The 18,791-nt window shown below is 43.3% G+C and overlaps 2 protein-coding genes and 1 pseudogene across 2 annotated transcripts; all 3 read right to left on the bottom strand.

Moving 5' to 3' along the window:
- Positions 1-6,991: 6,991 nt before the first annotated feature.
- Positions 6,992-7,942, bottom strand: LOC132779531 (olfactory receptor 14C36-like). The gene has a single exon (XM_060783217.2). The coding sequence runs from the start codon at positions 7,940-7,942 to the stop codon at positions 6,992-6,994; it is 951 nt and encodes a 316-aa protein (XP_060639200.2).
- Positions 7,943-11,801: 3,859 nt separating this feature from the next.
- LOC132779404 (olfactory receptor 14C36-like) lies at positions 11,802-13,672 on the bottom strand. The gene is made up of 2 exons (XM_067469489.1): positions 13,662-13,672; positions 11,802-12,738 (listed from the first exon to the last, which is right to left on the bottom strand). The coding sequence occupies exon 2, from the start codon at positions 12,735-12,737 to the stop codon at positions 11,802-11,804; it is 936 nt and encodes a 311-aa protein (XP_067325590.1). The 5' UTR covers position 12,738; positions 13,662-13,672.
- A 2,781-nt stretch (positions 13,673-16,453) lies between these two features.
- Positions 16,454-17,347, bottom strand: LOC137097421 (olfactory receptor 14I1-like; annotated as a pseudogene).
- Between the last annotated feature and the right edge of the window lie 1,444 nt (positions 17,348-18,791).

Raw genomic sequence — 18,791 nt, 5'->3', positions numbered from 1 at the left:
GTACTGTCCAGATTGGTATAAAGCAGTATGCATTCACGAATGCCGGCTGAATAATTTCTTTGTCAGTTGCACATTGATTGCACACAGATCAAGGCTGCACAGGCCTAACTGAAGAGCATAGCCACTGTACAAGTAACAATTAGTGTTGGGGCTATCACAGAGTATTTTGCAGTTCACAAATGAAATGTATGTGATAATCCCCAAGAATACATTAATGTTACGACTTCCATTCAATGGGAGCCTAATTGTGAAATGGTGGAAGGCAAAGGAGTCCATGGAGACCCAGGAGTCGTGAGAGGAAGAAGAAACAGAGAAAGATTGGTAGGTTACATACCTGTGACCATCTTTCTTCGAGTGGTGCTCTGCGAATTCACACTTGTGGAGAGACTGCGCCTGCGCGGGCTCCAACGGAAACTTCTACATTTTAAAACTTTCAAGTTTTGGCGGTAACCCCGCCCAGCCCCGGCAGGGGATAAAAGGGCGCCCCGCGCACACCGATCCAATTCCTACGCCGCTACGGTAGCGAGAAATTGGAGGTTTGCATAGAGGGGAGGCTGGGCGGGTTAGTGTGAATTCGCAGAGCACCACTCGAAGAAAGATGGTCACAGGTATGTAACCTACCATTTTTCTTCGTGGTCTCTGCGAATGCACACTTGTGGAGACTAGCAAGCTCAGGTCCCGGAGGCGGGAAAAATGCAAACCAACTAGTCGAGTCAAGGGCCAAACAATTTTATTAAGTGCAAACAGTTACCAAACAAGAGATTGTAATCACTTCCGAAGAAGGGTACCGTGCATAAACTTATGGGAGTACATGATCCTCCCGGTCACGTGAGGGTGACCAATTAACAGTGAAAGACACTCAATAAACGAGGGCATTCTTGAACAATAAGAACAGTTCCATGACCCTTGAATTAAAACACATGGTGATTATCGAAGACACTCATTGCAATGAGGGCACATTAAGTGGTTACACAAAACAGTTTTGTTAACAAGTGCAAAAACACGTTAGCAAGGAAAAAAGGTGTCGATATCGACACAAACAGTACCGTGGGGAGCCCCATTAGGCTGTAGTGCAAGGTTGCCTGCGCCTCAGGCAGTAAGGCATCAAGTGTAAAGGTGCAATTACATTCACTGGCACCGGTAAACAATTGAACTCAAGTAGAACATGGTAAATAACATTCACAACAATGTACGGTACCGAAGAAAGCCTCGGTATCGACCAGCACAAGAAAAAATCTTTGGGTCCTATGAAGGACACGATCCCAAAATCGCCCTCCCAAAGGCCATGTCAGGTGTACACCTGGTATTCAGTCTATAATGTGAGACAAATGTCTGAGGGTTCTTCCAAATGGCCGCCTTGCAAATAGCGTCCAGGGGAATTCCCTTAAGGAAGGCTGTCGAAGCCGCCATAGCCCTGGTTGACCGAGCCCGGACAACCAAAGGGGGCTGCTGCCGAGCAAGCTGGTAACAAAGCTCGATTGCCGAGGTGATCCAATGGGACAGGCGTTGCGCCGTGACCGGCAAGCCCAATTTCTCTCGGGCATACGCCACGAACAGTCTCTGAGTCCTTCGAGACCGAGCAGTTCTGTCCCTATAACAAAGCAAAGCCCTCCGCACATCGAGCATATGAAGTTCTTTCTCCCTCGGGGTGGAGGGGGACTGACAGAACGAGGGAAGGACAATGTCTTCATTCACGTGAAAGGGGGACACAACTTTGGGAAGGAAGTTCACGTCGGTACGGAGGACTGTCTGTCCTCGTGGACAACAAAATATGGTTCGTCCACGCGCAGTGCTGCAAGTTCCGAAGGCCTACGGGCCGAGGTGATAGCAACAAGAAATGCTACTTTCCACGACAAAAGTCACAGGTCGATCGACGTTATCGGTTCAAAAGGCTCCTGTGCGAGTCGGGCCAGCACAAGGTCAAGGTCCCACCCCGGGGTCGGGGAGCGGACTGGGGGGTGTAGGTTGTTGAAACCCCGCAGAAAGGTCTTCACCGAGTTCTCCTTAAACAAGGAGGCCTCTCCTGTTCGTTGAAGCTGCCAAGAGATGACTGCCAGGTGAGACTTGAGCGATGACAACGACAAGCCTCGTTCGGTAAGGTGTAGCAGGAACAAGAGGACCGACGGTATCGAAGGCTGGTGGTCGTCAAGGCCCTTCTCAGAGAGGAAGGCCTGGAAGCGGTTGAGGCACACCGAGTAGCACTTTTTGGTTGCTGGCTTGTGAGCTGCCTCCAGGATCGGGAGGACTTCTGGACACAAGGACCTCAGAACTGGATCCTCCACGCCGAAAGATGCAGAGAAGCGAGGTCGGGGTGGAGAAGTTGACCGTCTTCCCGGGAGAGTAGATCCTGCCGAAGTGGAAGGCGTCTCATCCGTCCCTCGGATAGTTGGAGAAGGACCGAGAACCACGGTTGTCGTGGCCATTCTGGCGCGATCAAGATGCAGTTCGTTTGCGCCGACTGGATTCTCTCGATCACCCTCGGGATGAGCGGGAAGGGAGGGAAGAGGTAGAGCAGATGCCGCGACCAGTCTAGGAGGAACGCGTCCCCGAGACACCCTGGTACCGTGTTCGGAGCAAGCCGGGCACTGAACTGAGGAAGCTGAGCGTTTTGCGGCGACGCGAAGAGGTCTGCGGTCGGGAGGCCCCAATCCCTGAAGATCTTGGCCAGCTCGTCGGAGTTCAACCTTCACTCGTGAGATGTTGCCTTGGTTCTGCTGAGTGCGTCGGCCTCGACATTGACCTCTCCCGGGAGGTGCAAGGCTGTTATCGACACCGACCTGGCCACACACCAGTCCCAAAGTTCCAGCGACAGCTTGAGAAGTTTTCTCGAGCCCGTTCCTCCCTGCTTGTTCACATAGAACATTGCCACCATGTTGTCCGTGAGGATCTGGACCGACTTTCCCGCGACCAGGAGAGCAAACGCCCTCAGGGCTTTGAAGATTGCCAGCAGTTCCAAGTAGTTTATGTGGCACTGCTTCTCCTGTGGAGACCAGAGATCGTGGACTGAGAGATCTCCTGTATGGCATCCCCATGCGAACATCGAGGCGTCTGTCGTTATTGTGACAGCCGGGGGTTCTGGGTGGAATGGAACGCCCCTGCAGACATGCTGGCGGTTCATCCACCAGTTTAGAGAGTCCTTTACCGACTTCGGTATCAGCAGGTGTTTCGTAGGACTGTCCCGCATGGGATTGAAGTGGTCCAAGAACCATCTCTGGAGGGGACGGAAACGGAGCCTCGCCAATGGTGTCACCATCACCTTGGAGGCCATGTGCCCGAGGAGGATCTGTATCTGCTTTGCAGGGACCACTCGGGATCGACGTACTTTGAGCGCCTCGGCACGAAGAGCCCTGAACCTCTCCTCCGGAAGGAAGACTGTCTGGGAGAGAGAATCGAACATGGCGCCGATGAACTTTATGCAGGTGGTGGGCTCGAGGTGGGACTTCTCCTCGTTTAGCTGGAGGCCGAGGTCTTCGAGGAGAGAAAGCGTCTTTGCCACTTGAAGGCGCAGAAGGTCCGGGGAGCGTGCTGCCAACAACCAGTCGTCTAGGTACGGGAAAATGCGGATTTTTTCCCTCCTGAGGGCTGCCGCGACCACCGACATGCATTTGGTGAAGGTTCTCGGTGCCGTAACGAGACCGAACGGGAGGACGTTGAAGACGTACGTCTGCCCCGCTACCCTGAAGGCCAGGAAGCGCCTGTGATGCTTTCTGATGGAAAGATGAAAGTAAGCGTCTCGAAGATCGACGGACGCGAAGAAGTCCCCATGTCTGAGGAGCGGGAGAATGGACGATACCGTTACCATCCAAAACTTTTGAGGTTCGATGAAGGAGTTTAAGTCCCTGAGGTCGAGGATGGGGCGGAGGGAGCCGTCCGGCTTTGGGACAGTAAAGTATCTGGAGAAGAAGGCTCGATGGTTTTGAGAGTCCGGGAGAGGGAAAATTGCCCCCTTTAGAAGCAAGGTCTCGACCTCCTTCAGAATGGCTGAGGACGGTTTGGTATCGACAATTTGTCCCGTTGGTGGGAGCTCTTCGAACTCCAATGCATAACCTTCGTCGACAATCTTTAAAACTCATGCATCTGAGGTGATATTTACCCATGCAGGGAGAAAGTTTGTCAGGCGATCCCCGAACGGTGTCGAGCCGGATGGAAGGAAGAGGGCGGGTACCATCGGGAGGGACATGGGAACAACATCTGTAACGAAAGAGCAAACGGTATCGTCCATTAGGGAGTCAAACGCGGCGCCTGGCCTGGTTGCCTCCAGAGGCCTGGCGGGATCGGGAGCGTTGCTGCTGGTGCTGCCTTCTCTGTTGCTGTGGTTGTTGAGGGTGGGTTTGCTGGGAGGCGTGCAGAGGGCGGGTAGGCTGCCGGTACTGTATGGTGCGGTACGGGACCGTGTGTCGGCGTTTGTATTGGAACCCTCTGGTCCTCTGCGCCTGGTTCTGATTCTCGAACCCACACTTCGAAGCCAAGGTCTTGAAGTCGTGATTTGATTTCAGCTTGTTGAAGAGCCCCAGGGTATCGAACGGGAGGTCCTCGATCACCTGCCTCGAGGATGTAGAGAGGCCGGAGGATCTAAGCCATGCATGTCTCCTGATTGCCACGGCGTGAGCGATCATCTTGCCCGCGGTGTCTCCCGTGTGTTTGGCCATCTGCATCTGGTGATGGGCCAGAGAGTTCGCCTCCTGAGCCAGGGTGGAAAGGGCAGAGCGGTCCTCTTCAGACATCCTTTGGAAGAGTGGTGCTGCTTTCTCCCAAAGAATTTGTTGGTATGCGCCCATACAAGCGCCATAATTGGCCATGCGGGCCAGCAGGAGGGCACCGGAGTATAGCTTCCTGCCCACTGCATCGAATCTCTTCCCCTCACGGTCGGACGGCGCCGACGATTGCCTTCCGAACCCTTGAGCCGCCTTCACAACCACTGAGTTAGGGTCGGGATGGTGTTTCAGCCACTCCAAGCCCTCATCGTCCGTTCTGTACCAAGATTCGATTTTCTTGGAGGTTGGAGGGATGGAGGAAGGGGTCTTCCAGGAGCCCTGGATCACTTCAAGGAGGTAGGGAAGGAAGGGCAGAAGAGGAGCAGGTGGGGATTCCGCTTGCACCCTTTTAAACACCGGGTCTTGTACTGCCTTGGAAGTCTGCTTGACCTCCAGGCCCAGTGCTTCAGCCATACGAGCCATTTGATCTGCAAAGGCTCGGACATTGTCAGTAGGAGATGGAGGGTCAGCCTCATAGGCGTCGTGAGTAGGTGATCTCTCGATCCCGAGAGATAACACAGACCCCGAGTGTACCGATCCCGGCAACTCGCCATCTTCTTCTTCGTCCTCAGCTGCCACTGACTGAGGGGGAGGGGATGAGGAGACATCTCTACTCGGGCGCTGCAGCGGAGCCACTGGAGGGGCCTTCGAGGTTGAAGCCTGATTGGCACGGGCCAAGGCCAGTCTCATAGTCTGCCTGCCCCTTTCCGGAGTCTCCAGCACTGGAGAAGTCTCCTGTCTTGCCGTCACAGTTGTCAAGGTCGCGGCCGACGGGAAAAGCTCCTGTCTGGCTGTCACATGTCGAGTTGGTGCCTCGATCACCGTGTCCACCGAAATCACCGGGGACTCGGGTTGCTCCGATGGCAGCTCTGGCAAGGACTGCGGCTCCTGGGTAGGTTGAGGGGCCGGCTGGGGTTCGACCGGCTCCAAAGGCGACGACCTCGCCGACGAGGTGGCCGAGGAGGCGGTGGTCTGCTTTCGGGAAGAAGAAGAAGACGAGGATGGAGGCGGCATCGTCTTCTTCTTCTTTGCCGGCGGCTGAGCTGTCTTCGACACCGACTTGCCCGGGGTGGGCGGAACGGAGGAAGAGGTGGATGCACGCCGAGACTCCTCTTGAGACCGGCGGAAGGCAATACGAACCGCCGTGGAAGATGGCGGAGTCGCCGACGTCGACCTCGTGGACCTGATCGATCTCACCGACGCCACAGAACTGGTGGAAGAGTGCCGGATGCGTACGGTCTCGGTCGTGACCGTGCAAGGAGCCTTCTGCTTCGTAGGCTTTGCAGCCTTGGAAGCTGTCGACACCGAAGCCTTAGAGGTTGTCGACATAGCTGCTCTCGGCCTCTTCTGTGCAGCCTTCTTCGCCCTTGTCTGGCGAGGCTCAGCCTCCGCCGATGGACCAGCAGGTCTTGGTGTCGATGCTGCCTTCGACGTCGAAGCTGATGTCGAAGGCCTAGATATCGCAGCCGACGTCGACGCCGATGTCGATGCTGAAGGTACCAGAGCCAACGTCTGCTGATACAGAAGGTATCGAAGCCGGTGGACCTGATTTTTACGGGACTGTGCCGTCAACGATTGACAATGACGGCACAAAGAAGTAATGTGTGCCTCACCGAGACACAAAAGGCAAAGAGCGTGTTTGTCCGAGTCAGGGATCTTCTTCAGACAATTCGCGCATCTTTTGAAACGAGTTGTTGACATAATCCAGTCAAACAACTCGAGGAAAACTCTGACGAGAAGCTATCCAAACTCTATCCAACTAGAAGTATCGAAGCGAGCAGTGCGGCGGAAAAAAAGGAATTTGATCGGTGTGCGCGGGGCGCCCTTTTATCCCCTGCCGGGGCTGGGCGGGGTTACCGCCAAAACTTGAAAGTTTTAAAATGTAGAAGTTTCCGTTGGAGCCCGCGTAGGCATTCGCAGAGGCCACGAAGAAAAAAGACAAAATACAGTGGCTCAAATTAATGGAAAAAGGAATAAGGGGGGAACATAATGATTCAAATAGATAAGAGATAGATTTCTGTGTGGTTGTGTGAAATCAGGCGATGTACTTGGCTGCATGGTATCTACTAGTGTAGGGAAATATGAGTGAGAATATGTAAAAAAAATGAAAACGTAGAGTGGAGAAAAAGAAACCCCTAAGACAGAATGAATTTTCATGTTTAAATGCACATTTTATATTTTAGAGTTACTCCCTAAGAGAAAAACATTAACACGTGAAAGATCATGCGAACCAATTGTCACATAATGACCTTAAAGATGGTTTTGGAGGAATGAACTGCAAATAACACTTTCTTCAAAGCATTCTTGATCTCTTTGTTTCTTATACTATAAATGAATGGATTTGACATGGGAGGAATTATGGAATACATCACAGCAAAACCCAAATCGAGACTAGAAGATATATCACTAGGAGGTCTTGCATAAGAAAATGCTCCAGTGATTACTAGTATAGAGACAACAGTGAGGTGGGGAACACAAGTGGAAAGGGCTTTTTTCTGGCCATATACAGAGGGGATTCTGAGCACCGCAGCAATGATCTGAACATATGTGATGACGATAAAGATAAAACATCCTGATGCAACAATGCAGCTTAGTACAAGAAGCCCAACTTCAACTAGATATATGTCAGAACAGGAGAGTTTCAATAATTGTGGAATTTCACAGAAGAACTGGTTGACAGAATTAGAACAGAAGGTATTCACAAAGGTGCCACTGGTGTGCAAAATGACATAAATTAGACTTATAATCAACCCAACAAGTAACATCTTAACACAGGCTGCCTTGTTCATGATTCTCTCATAATGGAGTGGGTTGCAGATTGCAACGTGGCGATCACGTGCCATTATATTGAGGAGAACAAAATCTGATGCTATGAAGAAAAGGACAAAGAAAACTTGAGCCACACATCCAGAATAAGATATTGACCTGTCATTCATGAGGAACATAGCCATAGATTTGGGTATTGTGACAGAAACCGAACCAAGGTCCATCACAGCCAAACAGAAGAGAAAAAGGTACATGGGGGAGTGCAGCTGGTAATCTGTCAGAATTGCAATGATGATGAGAAGATTCCCTATCAATGCAATGAAGTACATTACTAGAAAGACAAAAAAGTGTAATATTTGCAGTCCTCTGATATTTGAGAATTCCAGCAGAAGAAAACTGGGTGTAGAAGAGTGATTGTACATGTTGTTTTCAGTTCATATATAACACCTATAGATAGAAGAAAACATGAATTTTTAAGCTGTTGGTATAGCTGAAATTTGACCAAGCACTCTAATAAAACCTAAAAATATACAAGATTTATTTTGCCACATCAGTAGTGAAACAATTGTGCTTGTTTGTTGCCCCAGAGATGTTAAGAGAGTTACACTAGACATTTTAAGAAGAGGGCCAGTTGACGGACCTTCAGACAGTTGGGGGATTGAACTATAGTTTGAAAAAAACACAAATGAATTAATATGCACACTGAAATATCTTATTTGTAGAACCAAAAAACTGTGAAGGAGCAATACAATATTTAAAAGGAAGAAGTATTTTAACCAACATAAATGTACCAGTATTTTAATGGGGAGCATGAGCCTGATTTTGGCTGATGAAATAGTTAAGTTATTTAGGCTTGTTGTTCTTGTGTGCCTTCAAGTCGTTTCAGACTTAGAGCAACCTTAAGTCTAATGTTTAGAGTGAGGGCCATGTAAATAACCTTGGAGGGCCACATCTGGCCCATGGGCCTTAGTTTGAGGATCCCTTCACTAGAATATATCTTCTACATTGGCCTTAGCAATGAGAACACTCTCGGGGCAACAGAAATCGTAGCCTGAATAGAACATTTCCCCAATTCCTGGATCAAAAAAACCTTTAGCCATTACACAACCTACCTAGATCTTATCCTTGTACAATATTTTGTGCTTCAGAAGATATGGGGAAAAGACAGCCAAGGATATTATGCTTCATCATATCCCTCAACCCTTCTCCCAATATTTATGTTAAATTTAAAACATAAATTAATTTATGCCTATCCTTCAAGATTTTCTTGTAGTAGAAGAAAATTGCTAAAAATTTCTTATACTTAATACATAAAACAATGCGGAGAGAACTATGTCCAAATTATGCTTCTGTCCCTGACTGTACTAAAATATGATACATCAAGTCTGTGAAGGTTAACAATTGATGGTGAACAATGTGGTTTATTCAACTTTTCCTATTTCAAAGACTATTGAAAACTATGTTGTGATGGATAGATAAGACAGGCAGACAGGCAGAGGAGGAAAGGTGTTGGCAGCAGTTCTGGCAAACAAACTGTGACACTTATCCAAACACTTTAAGTAGCTTCACTGCAAACTTATAGACTCTATACATTGGAACTGTTCAATTTCTCATATTCTAATTTTCCTGCTTCAATAACTATTTATCAACAAGTTGTTACAATAGATAGGCAGATAGAAAAATAGAAAGATTAGCTAGATGGATGGATGAGAAAACTGGCAAACAGCTATGGTAAGCAAACAGGTATCAATAACACTTACACATACAACTTTAGTAGCTTCTCTGTACACCTTCAGGGCTCTGTAAGATGCAACTTCTCAGCCACCTTTCATAACAGTATTTGAAATAATTTAATAACTAGTACAAAATTTGCTGCATTTTATCTTATGCTATAGATGCATTAGAAACGTCTGATTTGTAAAGATAGCAGGAACAAAATGTATGTACAAACATTATTTGCAGCATATTGCAGCATGCCTAGCAGGGAACCTCTTTAAAGGCTGATTTGGTTATTGGGGATTTTAATCCCATGCGCCGAGCACAGCTGATCAGAAATGGCAATTCCACTCCCTGTGGAATCTTGTTTCTCCCACTTCTATCACAAGTCAAATCAGATGATATACATATCTCAATTATATCTAATTTTAGAAAAATGAGCTGGTAGCCAGATTTTGTTCATTTACATGGTTTCCTTCTTTCTATTGAAATTATCTACATGCTTGTGGATTTCAATGGCTTCTCTGTGTAGTCTGACATGGTGGTTTTTAGCGTGGTCTAGCATTTCTGTGTTCTCAGATAATATGCTCTATCAAGGGTGGTTCATCAGGTGCTCTGATATGACTGGCTTCTTGGGTTGAATTAGTCTGCAGTGTCCTTCATGTTCCTTGATTCGTCTTTGGGCAATGCTGCGTTTGGTGGTCTTGTATACTAGAATACACAGGGTGCTTCCCAGTTACTAGGCTTGTACATTTTAGCTGAACCTCAATTCATTTCTGCTGGATGAATTCAGGAGTCCCCAGATCTGTTTTTGCACACCTCCCGAAAATGGGCAGGTAGCCAGATAGCCATTTTCGGTCTGCAGACAAAAAATGTGGCTAGATCAGGCCCATTGGTGGATATGGGCAGTATGCCTGGGCTCCCCTTCTCTTCCTTTTTAGGGCTATTGGGATGAAAATGGCAATGCTTGGAGGATAAATCTACCATTGTTAGCCCACCAAGTTTCATAATGTTCAGGTCACCCCCAGATTTTTAGAAATTTATTTTCTTTTTTAGAAATAAAACCTCTTTTTAAAATTTTCCCAAAATAACCCCCTACCCCCCCCCCTCCCCACACACACACAAACACACACACTGACCCCACCCTGTAACTTCTCCAGGAGCAGCAACAGGGCACCATTCCTTCCTACCAAATGTCAAAGGTACACTTCTGTATCACACCGCCCAGTGCCCCACTATTACACTTTCATCTTTTCTAATAAAAAATACAACAGCAAGCAACAGCCAAAGGATTATTATTAATTATCTTTTGAAAGTATTTTCTGAAGGAGAGGAGGGATGGTGATGAGTTCTGGCAAAGTTTCTACACAGATTGAAGCCCAAAACTAAGTGTTGTAGTTGTTCTTACTACTAGCAGTGGCAACAGCCAAAACTTGTTGTTGTTGTTGCTGTTGTTGTTGTTGATTACTTGAAATTCAGAAGGCAGAAAGGAGCACCAACAGAGAGAAATATAAACAGAGAGAACTTTTTTGCAAAGGAATGAAATTATAGGTCGGTCGGTAGGTAACTAGGTAGTAGTTTTCTGAGAATGAGGCTTTTCTGTTTGGTGTAGGGCTTGTAATTATTTATTATTAATTATTATTATTATCTTTTGCAATTTTTTCTGAAGGAGAGGATGGGAGGAGAAAAAGAGGCTAAAGGGTGAGTCTCCCGTGCCCAAAACGTGCATGCGCATGCACACCATCCACACATTCCACACATTCCCTACTCCCAGTCAGTTCCACTAAATAAAAACAATCAAGAAAGCAAAGGAAAATAAAAAAGATTCAAGAGAGAGGCCAACCCAAGCAAAAAAATTAAGCTGAGTTTGAGTGGCAAGGCAGTCAGACTGAAGTACCTCTCTAGAACAAGGACGCAATTGAGAGCAATGGAGGTGGTCACCCCATTAAATGGGCACAGCTTGTGTAGGACATGTCACAGCCTTCTTCTGTTCTGATTGACCCAACAGGCAAGGCTCACAAGGAAACCCCATGTGAGCAACACATGGCAGCCTTTCCGCATATCGCATGGTGCTGAATAGAGGAGGAGGAGCCATGATTGACTACCATGTGGTCCCATTACGGATGAAAAAAACGTGATTACTTATTCCTTACAATTACAGACAGATAGGCCAAAGGGAAACAATGACCAAATCCATGCACAAAGCTATCAGTTAGCACATCCCATATATGTACACTGTACATTGAGGAAACAGTGAAGATGGAGTAGCCTTAATCTGAATGGATATGGGCAAATTGAATGCCCATATGCTGGGGCTGCAAGGGACTCCTTGTTGAACCCAGGTTGTTTATAGAAAAGCAAGGAGGACCTAGGGATATACAAACAGCCAACAGTACTTATTATCTCTGGGTGAAGGCATTCTATCTAATAAGTAAAACTCAAAAAAATGACACAGAAGAAAAAGGTAGAGCTCAGCCTGTGTGAGAGGGCAAGTACAAGAGAAACTAAACACCCAGAGGGAAATAATAACTTTTGAAAGATCATACAACTCAATTCTCAGAGAACTTAAAATCTGTTTTTATAGGAGATCTTAACATGTAACACATTTCTAAAAGCAATCTTGACCTCTTTATTTCTAACACTATAGATGAATGGATTTAATGTTGGTGGAATTAAGGTATATATCATGGCCAAAACTGTATCCAAATCAGAAGAGTCAGCAGTAGACCTCGTGTAGGCAAGGGCTGCACTGGCTACAAACACTGTGACTACTGTGAGATGAGGAACACAAGTGGAGAGGGCTTTTTTCTGACCCTGTGAAGAAGGAATTCTAAGCACAGCAGCAAAGACCTGTACATATGATCTGATTATGAAGATAAGGCATCCAAATGCTATACTAAATGACAGGATAAGAACCCCGGTTTCCATTAAAGATAGGCCTGAGCAGGATAGCTTTATTAATTGTGGAACTTCACAGAAGAACTGATTAATAATATTAGAACAGAAAGTATTTACAAAGGTGCCACTGGTGTGTAATGCAGCATAAATAAGACTAGCAATCAGCCCAATGGCTACCATCTGTAGGCAGGCTCCTTTGTGCATAGTTCTCTCATAATGGAGTGGGTGACAGATTGCAACATAGCGATCATGAGCCATTATAGTTAGGACACTATAACCTGAGGCTGCAAAGAAAATATAAAAGAAAACCTGAGCAACACAGCCAGCATAAGTAATTGACCTATCATTCTTAAGGGACATAGCCATAGCCTTAGGCACCACAACAGAAATTGATCCAATGTCCAACATGGCCAAATCAAATAGGAAGTAGTACATAGGAGTGTGAAGGTGGGAATCAACTGCAACTACAGTGATAATGAGAAAGTTGCCTATTAATGCGGTCAAATAGAATGCTAGAAAACCAAAAAAGCATAAGATTTGTAGTTCTCTCATATCGGAGAATTCCAGCAACAGAAAAGATGATGTGGAAGTAAGGTTATCCATGCTGTTTTTGGTATCTTGATATTTCCTGTAGGAAGAGGAATACAATATTTCATTTTAGTAAATTTAATTTTATGGGGCAGTAAAATCTTCAAGATAGTTTTCACTTCATCATTTGGGAAATAACTTTTCATGTTTGTTTTCTGGCAATAGTCCTGTGTAATCATTTCAATAGCAACCCACAAACAATATGAACCAAGATTACAGGTGGACTGCAGCCACCACCAGAACAGGTATATCTCAAATTCTTCCATCTAAGAAATCTCTAGCTACATTATTATTTTCCAATTTTAGTGTCACTTTAATTTATCTTATCCCATCATTTAGCCCAGCCTTTTGTGTTTCTGAAGAAAGAGCTCATTAGTGACATTGCCATATTGGTGGCATGTCAAAATTTTCTGAAGGTCAATTCATAATGGTTTCAGATGGAGCAATCACATATTTTTAACATATACACAGACAATGCATAGGGTGCACATGAACTCCATTCTCAATCACTGTATTTCCAATAGAATAATAGAAGGGGTTGCTTATGTTTTGCTCTTCAGTATTAATGAGAGAGGGCAATATTGATTAAATCAGCTTTTATAATATTATTTACATTTTATTATGGGCTGTCTATCTATCTAGATGTTGCCTGTCTATCTATCTATTCCAAATTACAAATCATAAACACATCTTCCAAAGCAGCCACCAGTTTTGATGCATTGATATACAAATCAAAGATTGTATGAGTCATTGTGGCCATTCATGATATTTGAAGAAGTTTTTGTATAACCACATGCCCAGCCTGAAATAAACTATTTTTTAAAAAGACCACAAGAATTACACACTCCTTCCTTTCTTTCTAAATAGTTACAGAGATGATACTGACTGAGTTTAGATTTCTGTTTCTTTCTTTTTTTTAATACTAGAAAGAATTAATGCTTTTGTTCCTGAAGATGACAATCCTGGATTGTATGTCTATGTGACTTGAAATTACATCTAGATTTATGAATATCATCTGGTTTTCTTGAGCACAAAAGATACAACTGTTATTTGCCAATACCTTCTGCCAAAATATATGGTTTCATGCTGCCAACCTACCTTCAAAAGTACATGAGTGATATTAATCTACCATGTATTTGTGTTGTTTGGAGATCAACAGATAGCTAGTGCTAATGTTAGAACTGGATAATTCTCTAGTTTATTGTTCAGTAGGCTGCTAGAAGAATTTGTCCAAATGTACTGCTTTGTTTAAATAGTAAAGGAAAAATTAGCCATTACGCAAATGTAAGGAGAGATTAGTCACAATTTGATTTAGTCTCATTCTTCCATTATCAAGCAATGTATACATTGTCCTGCTAAAAAGGCAGTTATTTATATGTAAATTGTCTGGTTACAATGATATCTATATGGTTTTGATTTAGAAAATACTGAATGGTGTCCATGTGAAAATACTTTAAGAAACACAAAGACAACATCCTAGTATTATTCTACTTGTGCCACTGCAGAAGGGATTAAGATAAGTATCTATTATTTCTTTATAATAGATAAGGATGGGTGGTTAGATTAATGGATGGATGGAAAACAATCAGGCAGACAAATAGAAGGTAGCAAAGAATACATCAAACTCAAACTTACCCAAACACATTTAAACAATTTTAGGCAAGTAATTGTAATTGACTAATTCAGCACCCCTGCAACATCTAATGAGGCATAGGTAGGTGAGGTTATTCATCTTCTCCTTGAAATATTTTGAGCCACCCAACATGTGAACAATCTCTTCTCTGCTTTGCTTTGCAAGGTGCAAAGAAAAAGCATAATTTAAAGCTGATTTGGCTTCTTGAGATTTTACTCCCACGAGTCCAGCTCACCTGATCACAAGTCATTATTTCTATTCCTCCTCCCATCTAAGATGTTTTCTTCCATGTTTCTACTGAAATTGAATAGTGAATAAGCAAGCCAAATATTTCTGATTAAATATTCATTTATGAGGAAAGAATATTCCAAAGACTAAAAAGACGTATCATTGAAAGCATATCCTTTATTATACCAAAACATTCATAATTAATAAAACAATGAAAAGAACAATGAACTAACCAAGCTATTTCAATCTGAAAAAAGCCATAGTAAGTAATTGTCATCAGTGTTTATAAAGACATAGGTATAGGTATTGTCCACATTTGTGACAGTAGTAAATCGGTAAGCATTCACAAATGCCATCTGAGTGATTTCTTTATTGGTTGCACTTTGGTTACATGCAGATTTAGCAGAAGAGCACGGCCATTGTAAAAGTAGCAATTTGTGTTACAGCTATCACAGAGTATATGTCAGTGCACAAATGAAATATATGCAATCATCTCCAAGAACTGATGAAGTTACAATTTCTATTCAAAGGGAGCCTGACTGTGACATGGCACAACCTCCACCGAACTCTATAGATAGTATTATGTTATGCAGTCAAGTTGTAGGATATTGGCCCTTGTCTTTACCATCTCAGTTCCATGTTTTGCACTAACAATCTTTTAAAAGTTTACACTAAATTAATGTTTTCCCGATTAGAAGCTGCACCTCTGTTGACCATATGCAGGCATAAATTCAATTTCTGGTATCATATATTATTTTTGCAATTATTATGGAATGAAGTACCCAGAACTTTCATAATCAAGTCACACAAAACCAAAGATGGCACACATGGGCTGACATATGGAACTTCCTATCCCTGCTGACCCATGATGACTGATAGTTGTGGGATATGCACTCTGGTGCCTTCAAACTGAATTTGTGGCAGCCAGTGAAGAATAAGCCTCATAGAAGTTCTCTGGGTGAGGTTATGCTCCATCAGCATCAGAATAATTATTTTGTTTAGATGCATACACAGATCGGCTTCTTTTTGCTAAAAATAATCCATAAACAGTTTCCAATCTTTCATTAAAAATTTAATTGTTTATTTTTCAGAATCCACATCAGTTTTTGGCAACTTGGGCAAATTCTGCAAATTTAGCAACCCATTCTTCCTTCCATCGGTGCTTCAATTCATCTCCAAATTTCAGGATATAGTATTCTTCCAGCTGTTATTATATATATGAAAAATTGTCCATGTTTGACATCAAATTTCATCTCAAAAATGTCCAACAAAAACATTTCTGATTCTGATTCTTAAAAATTCATCGGGTTGTTTTTTTTTTTCCTGCGGAGGGAGTGGATTGCTAAAATATTTTTCTTGATGTTTAAGAAAACACTTTGAGAAGCATCACAGATTTTTGTACAGAGTATATAAGGTGTTTCTTAGTTTCCACATCCTATATATGTACATTGTACATTGAGGAAATCTGCTGAAAGCGGTGTCTTTTCAAGAAACATTGATTGTCCCAGCAATGAAATTGGGAAGATGGAGTCACCTCAAACTGAATGGAAATGGGCACACTTCTTCAAGCCTTGAGTGGCCATATGCTGGGACTGCAAGAAGCAGCCACTCCTGTTGACCCTAAGTTGTTTATAGAAAATCAAGAAGGACCTGGGAATATACAAGAAATCAGCAGTACTTATTATCTCAGGTGAAGATATTTTATCAAATAGTTTTGTATCTGATAAATAAAGCTCAAGGAAATGACACAAAAGGAAAAAAGTAGAGCTCAACCTGTGTGAGACGGCAAAGCACATGAGAAGTTAAACATTCAAAGGGAAATATTTACTTTTGAAAGATCATACAACTCAATTGTCACAGAACAGCTGTTTTAATAGGAAAATGCAGAGTATAACAGATTCCACAAAACAGTCTTGACCTCTTTGTTTCTAACACTATAGATGAATGGATTTGACATGAGAGGAATTATGGTATATATCATGGCCAAAATTGTATCCTAATCAGAAGAGTCAGCAGTAGACCTTGTGTAGGCAAAGACCCCACCAGCTGCCAACATTGTGACAGCTGTGAGGTGAGGACCACAATTGGAGAGGGCTTGTTTCTGACCTTGGGAATTCCAAGCAAAGCACCAAAAACCTGATGAAGATAAGGCACCCAAATACTAAGTGACAGGATAAGAACCCCTTTCTATTACGGAAATACCTGAGCAGGACAGTTTTATTAATTGTGGAATTTCACAGAAGGACTGATGGACAATATTGGAACAGAAAGTATTTGCAAAGGTACCACCAGTATGTAATACAGCATAAATAAGACTAGCACTCAGCCCAATGGCTACCATCTGTAGGCAGGCTCCTTTGTGCATGATTCTCTCATAATGGAGTGGGTGGCAGATTGCAACATAGCAATCATGAGCTATTATAGTTAGGACACTATAACCTGAGGTTGCAAAGAAAATATAAAAGAAAACTTGAGCAACATAGCCAGCGTAAGTAATAGAGCTATCAGTCTTAAGGGACATAGCCATAGCCTTGGGCACCACAACAGAAATTGATCCAACGTCCAACATGGCCAAATCCAATAGGAGGTAGTACATGGGAGTGTGAAGGTGGGAATCAACTGCAACTACAGTGACAATGAGAAGGTTACCTATTAAAGCAATCATGTAGAGTGCTAGGAAGAGAAAAAAACATAAGATTTGTAGTTCTCTCATATCTGAGAATTCCAGCAACAGAAAAGAGGATATGGAAGTAAGGTTATCCATGCTGTTTTTGGTATCTTGATTTTTTCCTGTAAGATGAGGATTAAAAGAATAGTTAAACAACTACTTTGGAATATTAGCTATTTTAATGTTAATGAACTCTTTTTTCTTTGACCCATCATTTTCTACATCACTTAGGAAAGAATTTTTCTTGTTATCATGTTTCTTGCATGAGGTGGAATTTATGCATCAACTCTATTATCAATGTCTGCATTTACAATAGATTAATAGAAGGGGTTACTTATGCTTTCCTCTTCTGTATTATTGGGATACGGCAATATTGGCCTATTATATATATATATATATATATATATATATATATACACACACACACACACACATACACACACGCATATATATATATATATATACACACACACACACACACACACACACATATATATATATATATACATACACACACACACACATACACACACACACATATATATATATATCCCTTTCTCCAGGATATAAACTCTGAATATGTAAATCAGCTTTTATAATATTTATAATCTTCCAAACTCACTGCCAGATTTCATAGAATAACATCGATTTGCTCAGCTGCATTGATAAAATATAAGTCACACATCAATTGTTGTCATTGTATTCACTCATAAAATCTGGAGAAGTAAGGAGAGATGAGTCACAATCTTGGGTACAAAAGATGCAGCTGGGTTTTTGCTTTTTCAATACCTTCTGCCACAATGTAAGATTACATAGGAGGGGACTCATAAAGCATTTTGATGCTTTGAGTTGGAATGATATCATGCTGTCAACCAAGTTTCAACAGTCTTGGTTTCATGCTGTCAACAGTTTCAACTCATGTCTCCTTACTTTTGTGTAATTGTGTGTAAAGGTTTCTTCACTATCAAAACAAAACAGTAACTTTGGGCAAATTCTTCTCGCAGCCTACTAAACAATGACCCAGATAGTTATCCATTTGTCTGCCAACCCACGAAGAAACACACGAGAATAGAAGACACAACACCAATGTTTTGGATTCAAATTGGGCAACTTTTATTTAACGTTACCTATTTAATTTCTTAACTTAACTCAAGGGTGTAAGGAACTGGTGTAACCTAACCCAGGTAGCATCACTACCCGACAATAACAATTTCCGGGCGAAGCACCTGGTTTTCGGTAATCAAACCGTATCACCATCAAGGGAAAGGAATGAGGAGTCTCTTCCAGAGCTCTTGTATCGAGACTCCTTCCAAATAAAGGCCATTAACACACCTCACCCTTTACACTGTAGGTGAGTGTTTAACTTAAGGGCCTTTCACCCCTTAAAGGGGTGCCCTAGGTGCACACCGACTAAAGGAATTTCCCTATCTATTTAAGCCTGGCCTATTTAACGCGTAGCCCACTTCCTCTATCTAGCCCCTAAACAGTATAGGGTAGGCAAAAAACCTCTCCTATAAAACAAGAAGAGGAAAAAATTCCT

The sequence above is a fragment of the Anolis sagrei genome, chromosome 6, assembly GCF_037176765.1.
Source record: "Anolis sagrei isolate rAnoSag1 chromosome 6, rAnoSag1.mat, whole genome shotgun sequence".
NCBI classification, from domain to species: domain Eukaryota; kingdom Metazoa; phylum Chordata; class Lepidosauria; order Squamata; family Dactyloidae; genus Anolis; species Anolis sagrei.
This window is presented reverse-complemented; position numbering and strand designations above follow the sequence as displayed.